Raw genomic sequence first — 20,977 nt, 5'->3', positions numbered from 1 at the left:
CTGCAAGACAGCTGTTTTCTGCCCGGGATAACAAATTGAATTGTCTGACAATATATCTGCACACTAAAAATGCAGAGTTGTTCACTTTTATTACACAGTCTCACTTCTCATTTTAAAATCTATCAAACAGTGTTGTAAAATGGAAATGCTTTGAAATAACAAAAAATTGAAAAATGAATTGTGAGCAGCCACCTGGCACGGAGGCTGAGGGAGTCCATGGAGTTCCAGAAACTTGAATGTCTTTCATTTAATTTGTGCAGAAGACACCGAATGTCTGCTCCATCCTTGACCCGATGTGTTTCATTTTAACACGCCGAAGCTGTAGGGTCACACAAGTTACATGTGCTAAAGATTATGTAGAATTATTTGAAGTCGTTGCTTTTATATTTTGTGGAAATGGTTGAAACGGGCAGATGACTGAAGCTCTTAAGTTGAATTTATCTCATAAAACTATAATAAACTGTGAAAAAATCTTTCAGGCTTTTTCTGGAAACAACTTGATGGTTTTTGAATCTGACTAGACTGGATCCAGGGAGTCTTCCCCCTGTGGCTCTCAGTGGTATTACACTTGAAGTTTTTTTTTTTTTTTACTTCAGTTTCAGAAGCTTTGTGCATCTTTTACATGCATTATTCCTGGCTCTTGGAGGTTTCATCACACCTCTTATTAAAACAACATTTGGTAACTTGGCAACAAGCAAAAATCATAATCATAAAGTAAACTTTCACACTGACAAGGCTCTTTCTTTAAATCACCTTAAGCTTATAATTCTGTTCCCATGTTATTGAAAAATGCCTCTTCTCTGGATGTCTAATGTTCCTCTCAACTTTCTGCCCCCACCATCCAACAGCCTCCTCTGCTGGTCTGCTCATGGCAGAATGATTAATTTGTGGCTATTGATTTCTCCTGTGAGGGAGATGGAGAGGGTCAGAGAAGCAAGAAGGTGAGGTGAGGTGGGTGAAACTTATAGAGGGCAGCGGTGTGTCTTGGTTTGGGGGTGTGGGAGGGACACATCGGGTATTCAGCGTGGTGCCTCTCTGCAGTTCTCTTCTTCTAATCTTTAATGTAAGGGGAAAAAAAGAGCCACTGGTTGCAGTCTGGATGCGTCAAACCACCTCCTCTCAGTCCCTCTCCCCCGCTCGGTGGCGATTGGCAATTCACTGAGTGTCCACATGTCATCTCCTGCCCTGCTGCAGCGGCAAGCACCGCGGCATGCTGGGAGGAGGAAGAGGAGGAAAAGTGGGGAGAGAAGCAAAATGGATGGAGGCCAGTGTTCATGCATTCCCTTGTTTCATTACATCCATGTAAATGCTGCAGTGCACGTGTGATTTAACAAAGTACCACCATACCTCACCTCCCTCCCCCTCTCTTCCTCTCACAGCCTGATTTAAGACAAACAGTCTCGCCGCCGTTTTTGCCGCCATCGATTCTTCACTCGACCTCCTTCAATGCCTCCTAACACCCTTCCCTGTGCTTTTCTCTTCAGTTGGATTCCAGCACAGCTGCTGCCAAGCAAATTTAATATTACGGCCTCTGAAAAAGTCATGGAAGGGGGTCTGGTTGGGGAAGATGACAGGCTGTCTGATCGGCACTTAATTGTGTTTGGGTAATCATTTTAATTAAGCCTGTGTTCAGTTAGCTTTTCGCACTGACCAGCCTTTCTCTCTGTCTACTACGAGCACATCTCTGACAGATGACGTTTGGAGAAGAGTGTGACCTACATTTGCTGTTTGAGAAGCACATCTGACTTCATACAGTTAATTATAGCGATGAAAACTGTACAGCAATCAGCAAATGTCCATTTTTTTTGTCCAATGATGTTTCAAGGGCATTTAGACAGCAGAGGATAAATCAAAGCAGTGTGAGAAAAGATGCAAGTGTGCAGAAACTGTTGTAAATATTTGATTTTGGTTTAATTTGCAAACCTTGATAATTAAAAGCCGAGCATTCATTTAAAGAATGCGAATTGCATGCAATCTTTCATGCTGGAGTTGTAGACAAAGTTATAGCCATTTTGGTTAAAACCTGAAAAAAGATTATGTACAAGCAGATGCAATATCTTCCATGATCTGTTAGCATATAAAATGTGTTGTGGATGACTCTCAGCTACTACCACATCACATTTTAGCTCAGTATCTGTAAGATTGACTAAGTTATATTCATTTTTGTGTTTTCTAATGTCAGGTGGCTGTGGCAGTCATCTTTAATTGCACCGACTCCAAAATTTAATCAGTTATAGATGTTCATCCATCCATTACCTCCTGAAAGTTTCATTAAAATCCATTCAGTGGTTCATGAGATATTTTACTAACAAACAGACGGAGTTGATTCCAGTAGTTGATGACAAAATTTTAAACACAGATCTTCTGCAGTTTGTTAGATCTCAGAATATAAATTGAGGGTGACTCTCAGCTACTTCCACACTAAATCTTTACTCAATATCTGCAGAAGTGGCTGAATTGTTGTTGTTTGTTAACTTGCTTTGCTTTAGTGGGCAGCTTGAATTGGATTGACTTAAACAGGTAATCAGTTATAGACGTTCATCCACTATTACTTTTAATTATTGTTTTATTTAACTGTTTAAATTTTATTAACATTTGTTCAGTGATTCAGGAGATATTTTGCAAACAGACAGACAAACGAACACACAGACACATGTGTGTCTGGTACCAAAATACTATATCATGAATCGTTTGGCAAATTATAATAAAACTCTCAGAAATGATTCATTAGATGCACATCTATATTTGTAGTCACTCTGATGGACACCACACCTAAGCAGCTTTAACCAGCACAAAAATGGCAATAATTTAGCCAATTTGCCAGATAATGAGCTAAAGTTTGATGTGGTAGTAGCTGAGGGTTGTTTACCACATATATTCTGAGTGTGTAGGTATCAGATGAGATTGTGCATAATGTTATTTTTGAAGTTTGACTAAAACAACTCAGTTTTGTCATTTCTTAACATGAGATAAATTTTGTCTAAGGCTGTGGGCGATATGCATTCCTTCACTGAATGCTGAGTCTTTAATTATGTTTTGATTTAACTCAAATTAACAGAGCACAATTTTATTCAACGATCAGCTGCTGTTACATCCACTGCATGTCAGTTTTCAGACATGTGGCCTTCAGTTCTTTGACTTTGTGTGATGATTTTGTCCAGCAGCCCTGGAGCGAGTGGTATGAAGAACACTGTGGGTAAATAAAAAATTCATTTTCACAACTTGTCCATGCAGTCATCCAAAGGACCGGCCCGGCACAAGCCCTCGCTGTAGTAGTGATGTAACGGCGTGACACACTCAAAACAAGGCTGCTTGTAGACACACAACTGTGAGCTCCCTCGTCTCAACACTGCTGGAAAGGAAGTTTAAAAACATGCATGTGTAGTCGTTTCCAGGTGAAGGAGTGTTTGCTTTTTCTCACCCCGCGCTGCCTGCGTTCACGCTGCTAAGATCATGAGAGACACCCTGTCCTGGAAAGCGATCTGAGGGAGCACAGAGAAGCCACGCTGCTTTTCATTAAAAATTCATCCCGTTCCTTACTGAGATACAGAGACATGAAGATATATGCCTGCACACACAGTCACAGAAACAAGGCAGGGAAGAGGGGGAGGAGAGAGGCAACATGCTTCACTGGAAATTACATCATCCTCTTAGCAACACCTTATCCTCGCCCACATCAGGATGTAACGATGATAACAACTTCATTTTGACTAATTCCGTGATTCGCTTGGATCTGCACAGCAGTAAGGAGATAGATGTCTATTTTTTATCCCGCCAAAAATCAGCAGCAGCGTCAGCGTTTCGCTTGAAGCTTTGTCTCAGAGTACGTACCGTCACAGGCATGAATAATCGTGTGTCAGCCTTTCTCAGACACCAGGTTTGCATCATTTCCTGTAGGAAGCCTCTTAAATCATCATCTGTCGGCTTCAAGTCCCTCCATCAAGTGACAGAGCACATTTAACATCCACCCAAACTGCACCGAAACAAACCTGAATGTCAGAAGAGCTCGTTTCTGTAAACTCAACGACCTTTAACCCCTTCCTCCTTCACATGCGAGTGTGTTTCGGACTGAAGCAGCTTTCAGCAGCCTCACAGACAGATCCAGCCTCGTTACAACTGTTTGTTTTCCCAACAGCACCATTTGCTGTGACAGTGGGGTCTGCCAGCCCCATCAACTGCAGTAAATACTCACTCTGGAGTGCAGTAAACATGGCCATCTGAGCAGCGCCACACAGAAAGGCAGCTCTGAAGTCCTCGGGGCCACAAAAGGCCACAGCAGTGCCTCAGGGGGTTTTCACTTCAACACGAGCACCAAAAGATAAAAACTGCTTTTATTTATCAGTCGTTAAATATGACTGTTCACAGGTTCATGAAGGTATTTGAGATTTGTTTAAGTCTCCGAAACACTGATGCAGCTCTGAGTGACCTTTTGTCTAAAACAACCCATTTTTTAGCTCTAATCTCTCTTGTGTTGCAAAGTGATGTCATCAAGCTCTGGAAAATTAAAGGCCTAATATTGCTTGAAGGAATGCAATCACTTTTTTCCTGCCAGAGTTTTAGACTAAGATGTTAAAAATGAGTTGTGGCCGTTTTAGTTTAACCTTAAAAAGAACTCTGCGATCTCATGCGATGTTGTTTGACATCCTGAGTGACTCTCAGCTACTACCACCAAATATCGGCTGAATATCTACAAAATTGACTGAATTATTGTCATCATTGTGTTTTCTAAAGTCAGTTGGCTGTGGCTGCCATCTTGAATTGGGTTGGCTCCAAACCTTAATAAGATGTAGATGCACATCCTATCATTAATTTCTGGAGGTTTCATTAAAATTTATCCAGTGGTTCATGAGATATTTTGGTGATAGACACACACACACACACACACACACACCTACACACACACAATCAAAATGTTGTCCACCTCTGCATTTCAGCTGCAGGTGATAAAAATCTGGACAAGAAACCCAATAAAATAAAGTTAAATGACAGTCTTCAAAATAAAATCATCTTTAAATTATATCTAACATCAAATTTAGGCAGTATAATTACCTTCTAATTAGATATAAAACAAGCAAACAAACAAAAACCTGTCAAATATAACTCTTCAGTTTAGGAAATATTTTACTAACTGTATTATTAACTTAACTTTTATTAACACGATTTTCCAGATTTTTATTATTTCCATCACCTGCAGCTATTATTCTAAAAATTAGTTAGTTTTTTAAGCAATAAAGTGTCATTTTTTCATTTTTAAACCAATGTTTAGATGATTTTACTGTGCAAATTGAACTATGATTAAAAAAGATCTTTAAATTGTTTGTAGAATCGTATAGAGAAGACTCTTGGGGATGAATCTGCAGGGGAACATTCTTTAAAAAAAAAAAATCTGCCTCTTACTAGTTTTCTAAGTGAGTTAGAAGTTTGTGCAGCTCTGAAGCTGTAACCGCATCAAAACTAAGAAATTACCTGAGCAAATCCTAAATACATTTTAAAGATCGGCTTTGAGAAGCTTTAAAAATAAACATGCAGTGAAATAAGAGTTAAAATAACTGACTTCATTACTGGCAGAATTATAAAATGCTTTTCCTGCTTCAAACTTTAGAAACCTATTAGACAAAAACAGATAAATGGAAGTAAGACACAACCTGTTACTGTAATTCTGCCTTTTAAACTTTCAGACAAACCCATCCGATTGGCTCACCTCAACCTGGATGAAATTACAACATGATCTAGTTTCTTGTCATTGTTGAGCAGAACACAAATCAATCACACAGAATGTCAAATGCCTAAAAGCTTTGTGTGCATTTCAGAAGCAGTAACACAAACTGTACGGTTCCACGGACCATCTGGATCAGATCACCTTCATCTAAACCTCACTGTGGAGCTACATCATGTTATCTGTTACCCTCCTCCTCCTTATTTGCCCCGCTCACTCCTCCATCTGTCACTCGGACTCCACCCTGCTGGGTTTAGCTCCTCCATCCTCCACCCGGCCCCAGGCTCTGACCCAGGATCCTCCAGCCCTCCTCTTGCCTCGGTTCAGGCCCAGGACTCAGACTGCAGAGCAGTTTTTGGCTTCCATGATGGTTCAGTAACTCTCCCACTGGGTGCTAAAAAGGTTCTGCAGAGGTGGGAACGTCTCTGTCTCCTTTTCAGCTGTTTGCTCATCGAGACGACATTCATCAATAACTTCTGATATCTAAAAAATGTCCCATTTTAAAATAAAAAACAGCAAAGCTTGTTAAAGAAATTAGTATTTTTAGACATCACAGGTAGAAATCATGAGAAACAGTCAGTTTATAACCTGAATTTAATCATGGAGGTTTTTCCTGCTGTTGAATAAATCTTTCCAGTGGTTGATGAAATATTCTGCTAACAGACAGTTAATATAAATAGTTATGCACAAAATTACAAACAAATATCTTGTGCAATCCTTTATCACTAAGAGTATGTAATGGGGACCAGCGTCAGTTTCTACCACAACAAACTTTAGCTCAATATCTGTAAAAGTGACTGAATTAGTCAGTTTTCAATCTCCTAAGGTCAGTGAGTTGAGTTGGTTTTCAAATTTAATCAAATATAAATGCATATCTGTTGATTATTTCCTGAAAGTTTCATTAAAATCCTTCTAGTATTCCATGAGATATTTTGCTAACAGTCAGACACACAAACACACTGACACCGTCAAAGACATTATTGTTCGCCTTCACCTTTTGATGAAGGGTGATAATAAAAAAAATTAGGCACAAGCACTTTGTGTTTAAGTTCCTTTTCTTTCAGTCTATTTATTTAATGTCCCTCCAGGTGTTGTTTGATTATCATACCTGAGTGTCAACCTAATTACAGCAAAATTGTACAAGATTACATTTAATTTTACAGGTGCAGTGTAAGTCATCCAATCAAAACTTGACCCTTCAAACATTTTGAGAGTACAACAGAGCAATTCTGTAGCTTCCTAATTGTTTTCATGCTGCACATTTATTCACTACTATTTAATTTAAAAGTTATTAGGTTAGAAATGATGTCAGAAGGAGGTGCCTGCGGTGAAGCACCAAAAAGCCTTGAAGTCTTGCACCTTCTTCAGGTCTGAGATGATGCAGTGTGTTTAAGGTGCATTCTGACACAAAGCAAATACACTGTAATAGATTGCAAATGAACTGCACCACAGACACAGCCAATTAATCAAAAAGGCAGATGGCTGTTCTTTCTTTGTGCCACTGCAGGAAAAAAAAGTGAATCTCACCTCCTTAAAATGAATGGATTGTATCTGCAGTTAATTATAATTTACTACAGGGTCTCTTTGGGATGTTTCCACAGCTGAAGGATACGGCTGGTGGGGTTGGGTTTAGAGATCGGCCTGCTGGTAATTACACTTCCATTGTGAGAGGATCAATTCTATGCAATCAGAAAGCAATCACACTGGAAATCAGGTGGTCATTTAAACAATTTTAACGTGGAAACTTTACATTTTCAGTGATGTTTGTTTGGTAAACAGCTGGAACAGATATGAGTAACAGGTGGCTATAGTGTCTGCCGAGTCATAGAATATGTTCTCATTCTTCTAACGCTGAAGTTTATGCTTAGCTGGAACAAAAATGAGATTTTTAAAGAATTTGCACTTTAATGTGCATGATAAAATGAACTGACCCTCCTTCAGTGGCATCCTTTATCAGTTTAGTGACAATCTTTGCACATGTCAAGTCAAACGAGATTTTTCTGATTTTGCGAAACAAATGTTTTAATAACATTTAACATTATAACATATGATTCATTTCAAGAGTTTTATTTAAATTGGGTTTTATTAAGGTTTTATTTTGGTGATCTCCCCTTGATGTTCTGTAGCTGCTCAAGGTTTGGTGACGGCACGCTCGACTCAAGACCAGGTGGAATCTGGAGTACCTGCTTCTAATTTACGTAGTGTGTGTGGTGCACGGATGTATCAGGCGACCCTGATCGCATCCTTAGGTTATACAACGACCAGGTGGGTGCATGTACTCACAGGTGTGTTTATGTTCTGTGCTTGGTATGGAGAAAAAGAGATAAAAGGGAGGGATGGCTGAATAGAGAATAAGATAAGAGATGGGAGGGGTTACCTTTAGGGCTGGACTAATGTTACGTTTTAGGGCTGGTATGACTGAGAAAGTTTGTAAAATAAGGGTAATTTAATGACTTGGTTAAAAGGAAAACCTGCAAAATAAAGGTTAGGTTTTGGGCTGGGAATAAGTGTGTAAATTAGGGTTTGATGTTAGGGGGATAGACATTATATACCAATAAAAACATTTATATACAGTACCTACTGTATGCCACAGTGCAGTGAGTTTACATAGATTCACACTGAACATTTGACCATTTGACTGTCAGTATAAACAAAGAGACAGTTTTGATTACTGTACATGTTGATGAGCAGCTCTCTCCATCAGTAAGTAAGAGGTTCTTGATAATCTTTGTGAACCTGAGGAGTTTAAGCAAAACTGCAGCTGAAAACTAAAAAGGGAATCTTTTATCGGCACTTTTCAGAACCAAGTTAAACCACTTCTAGCTTTAGCTTCATGCTTAATGAAAGTAAGCAATGTTCTTTTCTAAATCTGTGCTACAAAGTAAATAAATGTGACTTTCGGAATTCAATTTTTCCTTTGAGTATTAAACACTTGTTACTTAAATGTGAGCAGAAACATTTACATCTTAACCCTCTCAGGCTCAAATTAAGTTTTAGTGACAGAAAAAATCAGATATGTTGTTGCAACGCCTGCCTTGAGAGGGTTAATCATCTTTAAACAATGAAATCAGAAAGTAATCATTGGAGGATCAACTACATTTAAGATGGCTGCCGCAACCAACTGACCTTAGCAAATACAAAAATGGCTATAACTCAGTTATTTTAACAGATACTGAGCTAAAATGTGGTGTGGTAGTAGCTGAGATTCATTCCCAACACAAGCTCTAATAAACCACATGAGATCTTTGTTTAAAACTTTAGGATTTAAGGTGGTGGGCCACGTGCATTATTATAAGGAATGCTAGTTTAATTTACTAAATGTTTTCCTCCGTCAATCACAACTGCATTAGCCCGTACATAATTTGTAGTAGACCCCATTTTTCTCACCTGTTGAAGATAAGTGTTTAATATTTTAACTGTGTGTTGGTTGCTTTTTGCATGTATCTGATCTTGTTTAAAATAAAAGAAGTTAAACTGTAAAGAAGATCATGTGAAAACTTGTTCAGGCAGGATGTGATCAGTCCCCGTCCTTCCATCATGCTCTGGTGAGTCGTGGTGTCATACTGTATGCTTTACACAAATATTAGCCCAGGGTGTGTTTCGGATTGATTTGTTCTCTGGTCATGTTGGATAAAGATAGACGCCACCCAACAAGACCAACTGCAGCTAAAAATAACTCAAATAAATCAAGGCTGGAGCAGCACACACACACACACACACACACACATCTGTGTAGTCCTGATCTGCTGAATGTGATGATGAGGTGGTGTTAAAGTTCAAAGCCTGCAGTTATTCTGTTGTGACGATGACGCTTCTATTTGACACATACCTTCCAGTTGTTAAAACTTTTTTTATCTATCTAATCTAAAGCTGAACTTCCTGCTCTGCAGTTCAGAATGAGGAGGAGTGCAGACCGGGGTCTTCCATGTAAAGCAGGGCACAACATTTATGAGAGAGCCCCACTAAATCTTACAGCGCCCTCCTCTTCCATTGATCAACGCCATCAGAGACATTAATCATATACTAAACCAATTACCATGCCATCCCACTCCTCTGCTGTCCATTCAGTCTCTAAGGCTGTCAGGAGAGCCAGACGCCACTTCACAAAGCTCCACAGACAGGAATACTAAAATACAATCATAATGATGTCTGCTGCGCACTTTAAACCTCCATTGTTATGTCAAGTGCTTGAATTATTGACATGTCTTGTATTACAAATGATTCTGTATGCCTGTCTTTGCAAACTTTCTGCTTTACTAATAACTTTTTTAATTAAATACCCAGCATCCTTTAAAGGAGTACATTACGCCCGCTGCCATTATTCCCCCAGTTTTAAATCAAAAGGATGTTATGTTAAGAAATAAGGAAGCTGAGGCAGTTTTGGTCAAACCTTGAAAATAACACACCATATCACAACATGTCACTGACTCTCAGCTACTACCACACCAGAATTTTAGCTCAATATCTGTAAAGGAGCTGAGAGGAATGGGGTGGGGCCTAAAATGTGCATTTCTTCAAAATTTTCAAACCAATGTTCATCTTACTCCAAAGTTTACCACATTCTTCTTTGACCCACAGTAAATTTAAAATCCACACTCATTGCAGTGCATGGCATGGTTGTTGGGTAGAAGATTTGCATTTGTAGAATGAAAAATCAGACAAGAACTCTGAGAATATAAAAAGGTTTCTGTAAACGCCTGTTTACAGAGACAAAACAGGAATTTGCATGCAAAAGACAGCGCTGAAAATTCACTCATTTTGTGTGAATGACTGCAAATTCTGGACCTGTCTGTGTATAAAAAACTTTTATGATTGTAACAGTTTTTAAAAAAGAAATCAAACCATGAAATCAGACAGGGCTCAATGCCTGAAAAGAGTCCAGTTGGAGATGTGAGTGTTGTCTTTAAATCAGTGATAAGGCTAACTACGGCCTAAAAAAACCTAGATCCCAGGCCTTAGCCAAGCTAAGGCAGAAAAATTGACAGGGAAGGTGGTCTGCAGTGCGAGCCAAGAGGCAGGTGAGGGCGGGGCCATGGGCGGGCTGATTCCTGGCGACATAAAACTGACTCTAGGTATGTAGAAGAAGATTCTTTTCACTAAAATCAATAAAAAAAAGTATTATAAAAGAAGCGTAATCTTAGTCAGTACTAACAGAAAAACAATTGAAAAATTTATTGTGGTCTTAAATGTGTGACTGTATAATCCTGAGGCAGCAGGTTCGAGCCCACATTATGTCAGGAAGAACATCCAGTGGAAAACTATTCCCAAATCTACCGTGCAAGTTCTCGCTGTGGCGACTCCTGCAGCCAAAAAAGAACCAAAAAATAATATAAATAAATAAGTTGAGTGACTGTAATTGTGTGTGAATTTTTAGAATTCTCAATTGCAAACCAGAAATGATTCATTTAATCCTTGTAGTCGTTCATTTACTGTGACACATGCTGTGTTTGTGTAACAGCTGCAGCAAAGCCTGATACCAGCAGAGACTTCCAGGGCTGAAAGTGGCTGGAATATCAGAGCTGCTGCCAGGAATTTAGGTTGTTTTAATTACAACTATTTTTACTTTCATTTTATTGACTATGACTGCAGTTTGAGTTGAATTGATTATGAACCCATTTTATGTGATCTGGACATCTTTTAAACCAGGATTGTTGTGTAAACACACATGTAAACCCACAGAAGCAGTGCAACAAATATAAAACGGTGTAAGATACTTTACAATAATGTAACACAACGAACTGCATGTGTCTAATGAGCTATATAACAGACCCCAGGCTGCTCTCCAATGTAATCAATGAACTCCACTCTGATACCAGAGTCTGTTTTCTGTGGCTGGAAGAATGATTGCAAAGGGCAGCTTCACCAGTATCACAACCAGAGGCCAGAGCCCTGCACTGATCTTCACCGTCTCTGTCCTCGGCTTAATTCTGTAATGGGTGGGCTGTAATTTGCTCTTAGTGGGCAATGGAGAGGGCAAAGTGGAGAGTGATAAACCAATCACATTCAGCAGTGACTGTGTGCACTCTCAGCGGAGCTCCGGTGGAGGCAGGCGAGGGCAAAATGAATCCCATCCATCGCCGGCTGCAGGGCAGAGTGACAGTGCAGTCACTTTACTCCGGCTGTTATCAGATGAAGGAGGAGGCAGCAGAGAGGAGTGATACTCAGGAGACAAGGCTCCTTTTCACCTCCAACAACTTGTTTTCTATTTGTTTTGGCCTCAGCTTAGAACTGTAATCTGAACCAACTGGATGTTTGGTGTCATAATACAGCGTAATGCCACTTTAGGGCCAGGACATTAGCCTGGGTGGGCAAACTCCAGCAGGGTAATCCTTATCTGATTGGGATTAATCTCTTCTGCTTTGCTCTGCTACCTGCTTTTATCTCCTTCCACCTCCCTGCACACAACATACTCCCACGCCTGTTTTTATGATGCACGAACATACATTACATTGTTGCTCCCACATACTGATGCATAAAATCATGAGGCAGGATGCGTGGACTGACGTGCACTGATTGACAGGAGCTGTGGGAGGCCATGAGGAAGTCAGAGACACTTTATTATACGGGCGGATTCTCATGTTTTTACAGAAAATATTAACTTGGTAGAGTGAAAAAGTAGTGCTTAAAACTGAGCCTAAATTTACAGTTTAATGGACAAAAAAGTACAAAACGTTTTTGTGTTTTTGAAGGTCACTTGGCTGTGTCGGCCATCTTGAATCAGGTTGACTCCAAAAACGAATCAGTTGCTGATGTACAGCCAATGATTATTTTCTGCAATTTTCATAAAAATTTGTCAAGTACTTGAGATGTTTTGGTAACAGAAACACACAAAAAATACTGTGATAATAAAACAAAATGACACAAATGACTAATCAGAACAATTTTTTGTGAGTTTGAGTATGTTTGCACTTTAAAGGGGGCATATAGATCTGTCACTTGCTGTAAGTTATCCACAAAAAAGAATTTGTGTTACAAGATTTCTGTGATTTGTTGGCAGTGTGAACAATAAGGCTTTACGGATAGGTTGCCTCATTAAAAAAAAAGAAGAAAGTAATGATAACATGAGGCGCCGTGGTGGCCCTCCTTCATTATAAAATCCAACATTTCTCTCCAACACCTCCTTCCTCACCGTGGAGCCTGAGGGCGGGGCTGTAATGAAGATGAATGCCTCAGCTTAGCAGCGCGGCACACCTGGCACAGTGGTGGGCAGGAGGGAGGGGGCTTTTACAGGAATCTCAGATAGGACGGAGGAGCGACGGCCTCCGGGGGCCAATTCATCAGAAACACACATGTTTACTGTGCGGCCCCACCAGCTGAATATCACTTTGCACCCACACTGTCTGCAGCCACGTCTGTGCATGGTAACACAACTTTTAAGGCCCGTTAAAAGGCTGAGCAGCAGACAACTAAAATCGATTGAAATAGGAGGAGCTGCCTCCTAGATAAAGTTTGGAAAACTAATTTATTATTCTACCCAATGTTTTCCAGAGTTTGAGGTCACACACACAAAAACAAAAGATTTTTCCCAAAGTTTAAACATCCATAAACAAATACAGGTGAGGTCATATGTTTACATCTGATTGAAAATCAAATCAGATTTTGGGTTTAATAAACTGAAATGATTTAAATAGGTCAAAATGATCCAATCAGAAGACTCAGACACGTAACATAGTGGAGTTTGCGTGTGTCCACCGAGCACTGTGAGCTGATCACTCTGCAGCATCAAATTGTTTTTTAATTTGATGATTCTTGGTGCAACTGTCCACCAACATGCCAACAGGCTGTCACATTGCTCTCTGCTCAGGCTGAGATAAATGGAGGCTGTTGTTGTGAAGAAGAAAAAAACAAAAGTCTAAATCATAGATTCAACTGTTTTAGCTCTTAGCTTGATGTGACTCTTTCAGTTCAGACAAGTTTGGTGGAAACAGCCTTCTTATCTCTGCCTCTCTACAGCTGCTTTTGTTATGTACTTTTTTTTTTCTGATGTTTAAACTACCACTAATCCACTAATTTAAGACCCAATTTCCTACCCAGGAAGTCATTTGAATAAAACTTTAAATGAATCTGACACCTGTAAGTAAATGCGGTTCCACTGCCTCGCCTTTTCTAGGCTGAAGATTAGTCATGAATCGCAAATGGCAAATCTGGGTTTATTTCCTGCCATTTTGATTCCCAATTCAAAGGAAGAGGTTCGTTGTGCTGATAAAAAGCAGCACACAGACACACACAGAGCTGAAAGTGTGAAGTGTTTTGATGTCATCTCGACTCTGTCCGGCTTTGTTTGCTAATTAAATAACGACTTGGCAGGGATAAAGGCCGGTCACTGTCACAGTTACACTCCAGCTGTGATTAATCCTATCTGCACCACTGTAAGAACAGCGCTGCTTCTTCTCAGGGAGCAGAGACTCTGCACACACACACATCTGGACCTCGCTGGGTGAAATCACAGGTTTCTGTTGTTGGCTCCTCAGCAGCTTCTCAGGTACAGCTGAGGTGTAAACACCAGACGTAGACCTGGACTGCTAATGAACCTTTTGTTTTAGAGGCGATGATAGGATTTTTGGAATTTGAGTATTGTTGCTCTTTTTCTTCCTCCCTTCAATTAAAAAATTTATCTCACATCATGCTAAATGCACTAAATGTATTTAAAAAGTAGCCTTTCTCATTCACCCACATATGCAACTGACAGCAAAGCTTTATGCATTGTATCGTCATACAACTCTTTTTTTTCTATCAGCAATCCCAATCATTGTATCACTTTTTTCATCTATACATCAATTTACATCAACAGCTGATTGTGATGCAAATTAATGACTATATTCATCAGGTTCCTGCTCTCTGAGAAAACTATTGATTTTCCATAGGAAATGAATGAAAGTATTTAAAGTCCAGTTTTGAGACTAAACCAACATGACCTGCCGTAGATTCTTTATCCACATCTTGTCACAGAACGTATGTGTGCTGTGATTAAAAAAGTATTATTCAGGGAGGGTGGTTAGAAGGAGCTATGTGATAGCTGTAAGCAAAAGAAGTGATGCTGACTATCAGTATAAGAGGAAATAATCCTCAGCATCAAAGTTCTCGGTTTTTGTTGCTCATCCATTTAGCCCAACATTCTCCACAGATAACTTTAGTTTTTAAGTGGTTCGCACTGGATAACAACTCTGCTAGGATGTAAAAACTTCCACACCACATCTGTGCGGCTTCATCATCATTGTGGCAGCATATTGGGGTCCTGGGTGGGAAATGTGACGTGGGGCAAGCACAGCAATGTGGCTTGGTCACCTGAAATTTGAAGCAGAACTGACCACGCTGGCCTCCATGTTTAGGCTATGACCACGATCCCGACAAAGTCACTGAAGCAACTTAGAGCAGACGTGTTACACCCTAACTGCATCCTGATACAGTGTGAGGGAGTTGTACCAAGGTAGGTGTATAGAGCGGAGTGAGAGTGCAGGAAAGCATCTCGGGGATGCAGTAAATAGCAGGAAAATCCTATGTGATAGTGAGTACTAAGACTGTAACAACGTTACGATTACCTTCACACTAAAGGAGGTTTTCTGACAGGAACTTTCACAAAGACCAGTCCATCTTTATGCTCCCTTTGAACATTCATCAATCACTAAAGGAGCATCGCCACATCCCAGATAGACATAAATGTTCAGATTTAAAGCAACCAAAAGAGATGTGAGCTGTATTTATGACAACCAAAAGGCGTCTGAGTCTTTTTTGTGAAAGTGCCTTAAGTTTGCCACAATCCTGCCACACTTGAATAGGTTGTGAAGGTCATGGAGAGTGTAGCAAAGTCCTATTCAGTGTGGAGGAAACCTTACGTAGCCTGTGACTGAAACATGCAGCCCTATCAATAAAAAAACAAACCCAAACCAAGAAAAAACTTCTGAATTTACAAACCAAGTGAGTAAAATGTCCCTTTTCACAAACCTATGTTGCATTTAAGAACAAGAAGGTCTATTAAACTACACTGCATGCACTTGAAGCAGATGGATTACTCAAAATTACTCATTTCAAACTCCTTTACATAATATATTGTTGAAGTTATAAAGAGCCACTGCAGAGGGGATAAAGAACCACATTCAATGCCAGAGTCGCAGGTTATAGACCTCTGCTTTAAACTGAGTTTAGTTTCTGAACCTGAACCATCACAGTTTTCACTCTTTTTGGCTCTTTTGTTCACTACGTGCTGAGGAAAATATTTACCCAACAGTGTTCATCAACCTGCACAGGATTGTTGATTGGGGCTGAGCTGAGAATGTGGAACTGTTTTTAAAATAGCTTATTTGCCCAAAACACCACCTTCAATAAGCTACACCTTTTAAAGCTTTGTGAAGGTGACGACTGTGTTTTCTGTACCTCTTTCACATTCTGTGAAATATCCTTGAAAACCCAGTTATAAAGCTTTGCGCAGAGAGAGAACAGCTGCTTATCACCGAAGCCTCAGCAGCATGAAGTCAGAATCTCCATCCTTTCAGGACTTAAGAAGATCTTTAACACTCTGTGCCTTCACAAGGTTACAGCGCCTCCTTCTAAAGCCTCCACCGGGCCCTGACAGGAAGCACGCCTCCTCTGTCTGACAGGGGAGGTCGTCTGGAAACCTGTTCTCAGGAGGTGAGGCTGTCTGGCATCTCAGACGGTGCAGGCAGGTCAGAGGTCACGTGACAGGCAGAACTTCTGTCATCTGGGCTGTCAGGCAGGTCAGGAGTCATCTCCCGCTGTCCAAACTGAGCCAGTGTCACGTCCCCTTTAAAGGTACAGATCACCTGCAGCTTCTTTAATTAGGGTTAAACTGAAGTGATTCTTTTCAAATAATTCAGGCTGATAAATGATAAAGAATCCTCCCGTACTACAGCTTAGATGTGTGATTTCATTACTTAACATCTGCTTTACGACTAAAACTGCTTAGTTTGGAAGATGTGATCAGAAAGTTGCTTCACCCAGAAGATAAACAATTTAAAATCTTTTTTTTTTATTATTTAAGAGAGGTTTAGTCTTACATCTCAACAATAAAAAGATGTTTTTATGTCATATTGTGCTATAAAAGAGGAAATAATTCTGCTGTTCTTCATACTAGAAGAGTTGCTGAGGATTTATGTACAAAGTTAGAACTTATTGGTCTATATATCTTTTGTTTGAATAAAGCAGAGTCTTCTTGATGCATTCTATCTCATTTTGCATGTATCATGACAGGATTTCTACATCAGATACAGTCAATAAATGCACAATTAAAAGAATAAAATATTTCACAGAGGTAAAAACTCTTACATTTGCATAAAAGAGAAGTTAACGTTCAAGTTTCTCATGAGTTTGGTAAGCTTGTATTCACTCAGACTAAACATTTTCAGCATCAGTTATTTAAAAAATACCAATGATTCAATTTGACTCTATTAGCTTTGAAATGAAACAAGGAAATTATACATCAAGATGTGTGGCTCAATCAGGAATAGCAATGAAATAATGAAGATTGTTACAAAGATATGTTGGAATTTTGGGCTGAGGCTGCATCAACATCTTTTAACATTTTATAAGAAATAAAATGATAATATAAGACTAAAATGACACTGACTGCAGAATGCACATTTTTCTCTTAAAAGCAGCAGGATAATTCTGGAATAATTTATCTCAAAAGAAATCTTTTTAAGCTGGATTGTTTCATTAAGAAAAGTACAAAAAACCAACACAGTGCTATTATTTTTAACTTAGTCTGTTGGCAGCATTTTCATCTTCCTGTTGTCAATAACTGCAGTGAAATAAAGAGTTTGACTTTTACTCTTCATCACTGGTGGTTTTAGGGAGTGGCAGCTGGCATTGTAAGAACTTCAACCTCTATCCTCCAAGCTCACACACACCCCTCTTCAATTTTAAAATGGTTTCACCCACCAACTGGAGTGGGAAACTTCTTTTGTAATATTGGACCACCGGTCAAGTGTAATTTTTTTAAATGATGCAATAAATGTTTCACAGATCACAAACTTTAGTTTTAAAGAGTCTGATTTTTAAGTAGAGGATAATCTATTCAAAGTTTGAAATGTCTTCATTATTCTGATTATTGAACTGGACCTGACCTACGGCGGTCAAGATGCCCAAAGAACTCTGAAATCTTCCTGTTTTGAACTGTTGTGAATAAAGTATAGATTTCACAAATCACAAACTGTTTTATGTTTAATCTGTAATCAATGTAGAATAATTTAGCCCAAGTGTCTTATATTTGAGCTGATCTAAGGTGGTCCAAATGCCATAAGTTCTGTGAAATAGCCCTTTATCCAATTACTGGATCAGAACCTTCTGCAGTCTTGTTGTCTCTCCTGAGACAATATACTTTTTATTGTTTCGGAAAATGATGTGAATCTCTCCCTTCTGTTAATCACAGCTGATGTTTGTCTCTGACCTAACAGGGTTAATATATTTTTAGTGGATCTTTGTTGCAACTTCCTGACAACGTCTTGTGTCAAAATACAAGAAAACTGAGCTTTATTCTCTTCCTGTTTGCCACTGATTCCATATTGTTTTATTATTCTAAAGATGAAAAGAAACTCAAACCTGTTAAAATGGATTATCATCGTTTTTTGACCAAAACTCAAATCACCACTAGTTTGTTGTCGCTGTTTGTTTCCTGATGAAAATTTCCAGTTTCCAAAACATTCATGGACTTTGTGTCAATGCAAATGTTTGAGGGAAAACAACTGACTGTCAGTCTTTGCTGAATCTGGGAAATAATGAAGTTGCTGACAAACAGCATTTGGTGAAGTGTTTTATGTAATTTGTGTAGTTCAGATAAAATTGGGTCTAAAAGTAAAGTTTTCCTGCAGCTGTAAACTCTGCCTCCTTGCTGGAATGTCCTGCCCCACCTTTGCCACCCCAAGAAAAAGTCCCTAGATCCGCCCCTGCTCCTCATATTTCATCTGTTTGACTGGAACCAGTTGCACCAAGTCCTGAAAAACCAGTTGCATGCAAATGATAACTGTTTGTCTGGCAGGCTCACGTTTACAGACCCTCCTCTTACCTTCCAAGCAGCAGGTCCTCCACAAGCCCGAGTGGGTCATCACCTCCTCGTTCTTCTTGCTGGTCTCGTTCTCGCTCATGGACTTGGACCTGCAGACGCCGCGCGAGTACAGCCAGTAGTCCGTGCCGACCGCGATGGTCATGAGGCTGAAGGCCGCGAAGGCGCCCACTGTGGTCAGCAGCATCTGGACTCCGCGGTCGAACAGACCCATGTTTCCGCATTCCATGAAAGGGGGACCCCCTTTCCTCTTGATGTACAGGAAGTAAATATTTGAAAATTTGCGGGACCAAACCAAGCCGAAAAACCGGGTCAGACTCGAGCGGAAGGAGAGGGAGGAAGGAGGAGGAGGATGCGGTAGGAACCTTATGGTTGCGTTTGGGTGAGGACCACAACAGGAGAAAAAACTGGGGGGTTTGTTTGGAGATGGGGGGAGCGAGGCAGGGCTGGTTTCCCCTCCTGGTCAGATATCACTTTTCTGAAATAAACGAGTGGAGAAGCGAAGATGCAGAGGATGGAAGAAGGCCTGTGGCTGCAGATGGAGCCCACACTGCAGCAGCAAATTGGGAATAAAAACACTGAGGGTGAATTAAACCTAAGGAGTTGGTTGAAATGGGGTCTGCAGACCTTAAAAAAACAACCTGTTCTTTAAAGCTGAATTTCCAGGGGCTCAGATGTCGGCAGACTTACGACTTACAGTAAAACAGTTCAATATTACTTTAATCAGAGACTCCGAGGCTGCCAATCCACAGCTATGTCTAAACACTAGTGTTATTAGGCAATTATTATTCTAAAGGGGTTTGTTAATCAAAAAGGTGGGGGAAAGCAAAAGGGGAGGGAAACGAATGTCAAATCTATCATTTCAACAGAAAATAACGAACAAACGGACCCGTTCGAGTCTCGTAGCCAAGAAATCAAAGCTATTTTCTGGGTGTTTTATAACAGCCCAAAAGAAAATCACAAATCAAGCCGGTGGGATGAGGAAACCAAGGCTCAAAGATTAAATTAATTAATTAACAGGCGGAATATCTTACAGGAAATAGATAGAGACGCTAAAAAATAACAGTAAAATAAAATAAAAATAAATTAACCGCTTAGATTTTCCTTTTTCCTAAAATTTTGATCCCCAGTTTCCATATGGAGCCCTATACTTCTGGGCAGGATTCCGCTGAAAATGGGGGTCTGCGGTCAGAGGAGGTTCGGTCCGTCGACGATCCGGAGAGAGCGGGGAGCATCCAGCAGGACAAGCCGACGATCACTCGACATGGAGCCGGCAGGAGGAGGACGAGGAGTCGGTGTGGGCGCCGCCGCAGCCGCGGATGATGGAGGAGGGGGATGCTGGTGGTGCTGATGCTGCCTGGAGACCCAGATCCACCGCGGCGGTTTCACACCCAGGACAGTCCCGTTCGGGTAGGAGCCCTTGCGCCATTAAAAGGAAGAAAAATGAGCTCGGATGAACGTTGCAATGCCCCTGGTTTTACCCCTCCTCCTCCTCCTCCTCTTCCTCTGCTCCTTTCTCTCCTCACGGATGCAGGTTTGGAAGCTTTGCAGGAAGAAAAAAAAATCCTGTATTACACAATCAGGAGAGGGAGCCTCACAGATCCACAGTGTTGTCACGATGTCAGCGGAGCTTCATGCATTCAGCTTCTCTCTCCCAGCAGCTGCTCCGAATTCTGCAGGTTAGTTTAAATCTTCCTCATCCACTTCTTTAAAGGCCCCTCAGTAAATCTGCCTGTTCTCTGCGCTGCAGCAATGGAGGCTCTGCTGGAAAGATATTAAAGATTTTTTTTTAAATTTGTGAGTGGTGGAGGGGGCGGAACGAGGGGGTCTCTCTCTGTCGTTAAATGGTGCATCACTGAACTGTTCCTGTGCGCACAGGCTGAGATTTAAGGCTCCTTGTTATCGACACATCCAATTGTTGCAGCTCCTCCATCAACTTCACTTCGTTTTACTTGAACTTATTCTGGTAAATTATATCATTTAGGTAACATGTTATAGCTTTAGAGGTTCACATGAATGCTCTGATTTTCTCTATGAATGATCATTAGCACCGTGGATGAACCACAGAACTGTTTTTTTTAAATAACGTAATTGATTTAAATACCTGATCTCATAATCAAACCAATAAATGTCATTTTACAACCAGCCTCCTGTGTGTTTGATGTGCAGTTATAGCGCAGAAGTGAGAGCGTGGTGCTGAAAGGACAGCTCCCTGCAGCGCAGCCTCTGTGGAGTCTGCCGCCCTC

The 20,977-nt window shown here is 40.3% G+C and overlaps 1 protein-coding gene across 1 annotated transcript in view; it reads right to left on the bottom strand.

Moving 5' to 3' along the window:
- The window catches only part of cacng2a (calcium channel, voltage-dependent, gamma subunit 2a), a 55,138-nt gene extending 34,301 nt beyond the window's left edge, over positions 1 to 20,837 (bottom strand). Inside the window, exon 1 of the mRNA XM_017419286.3 lies at positions 18,735 to 20,837. Within this exon, the coding sequence (XP_017274775.1) occupies positions 18,735 to 18,960 (226 nt within the window). The 5' untranslated portion in view covers positions 18,961 to 20,837. The remainder of the gene's footprint in view (positions 1 to 18,734) is intronic.
- Positions 20,838 to 20,977: the final 140 nt, after the last annotated feature.

The sequence above is a fragment of the Kryptolebias marmoratus genome, linkage group LG12 (genome assembly GCF_001649575.2).
Source record: "Kryptolebias marmoratus isolate JLee-2015 linkage group LG12, ASM164957v2, whole genome shotgun sequence".
In the NCBI taxonomy this organism is placed as follows: domain Eukaryota; kingdom Metazoa; phylum Chordata; class Actinopteri; order Cyprinodontiformes; family Rivulidae; genus Kryptolebias; species Kryptolebias marmoratus.
The sequence above is the reverse complement of the archived record's forward strand: the minus strand, read 5'-3'. Positions and strand labels throughout refer to the sequence as shown.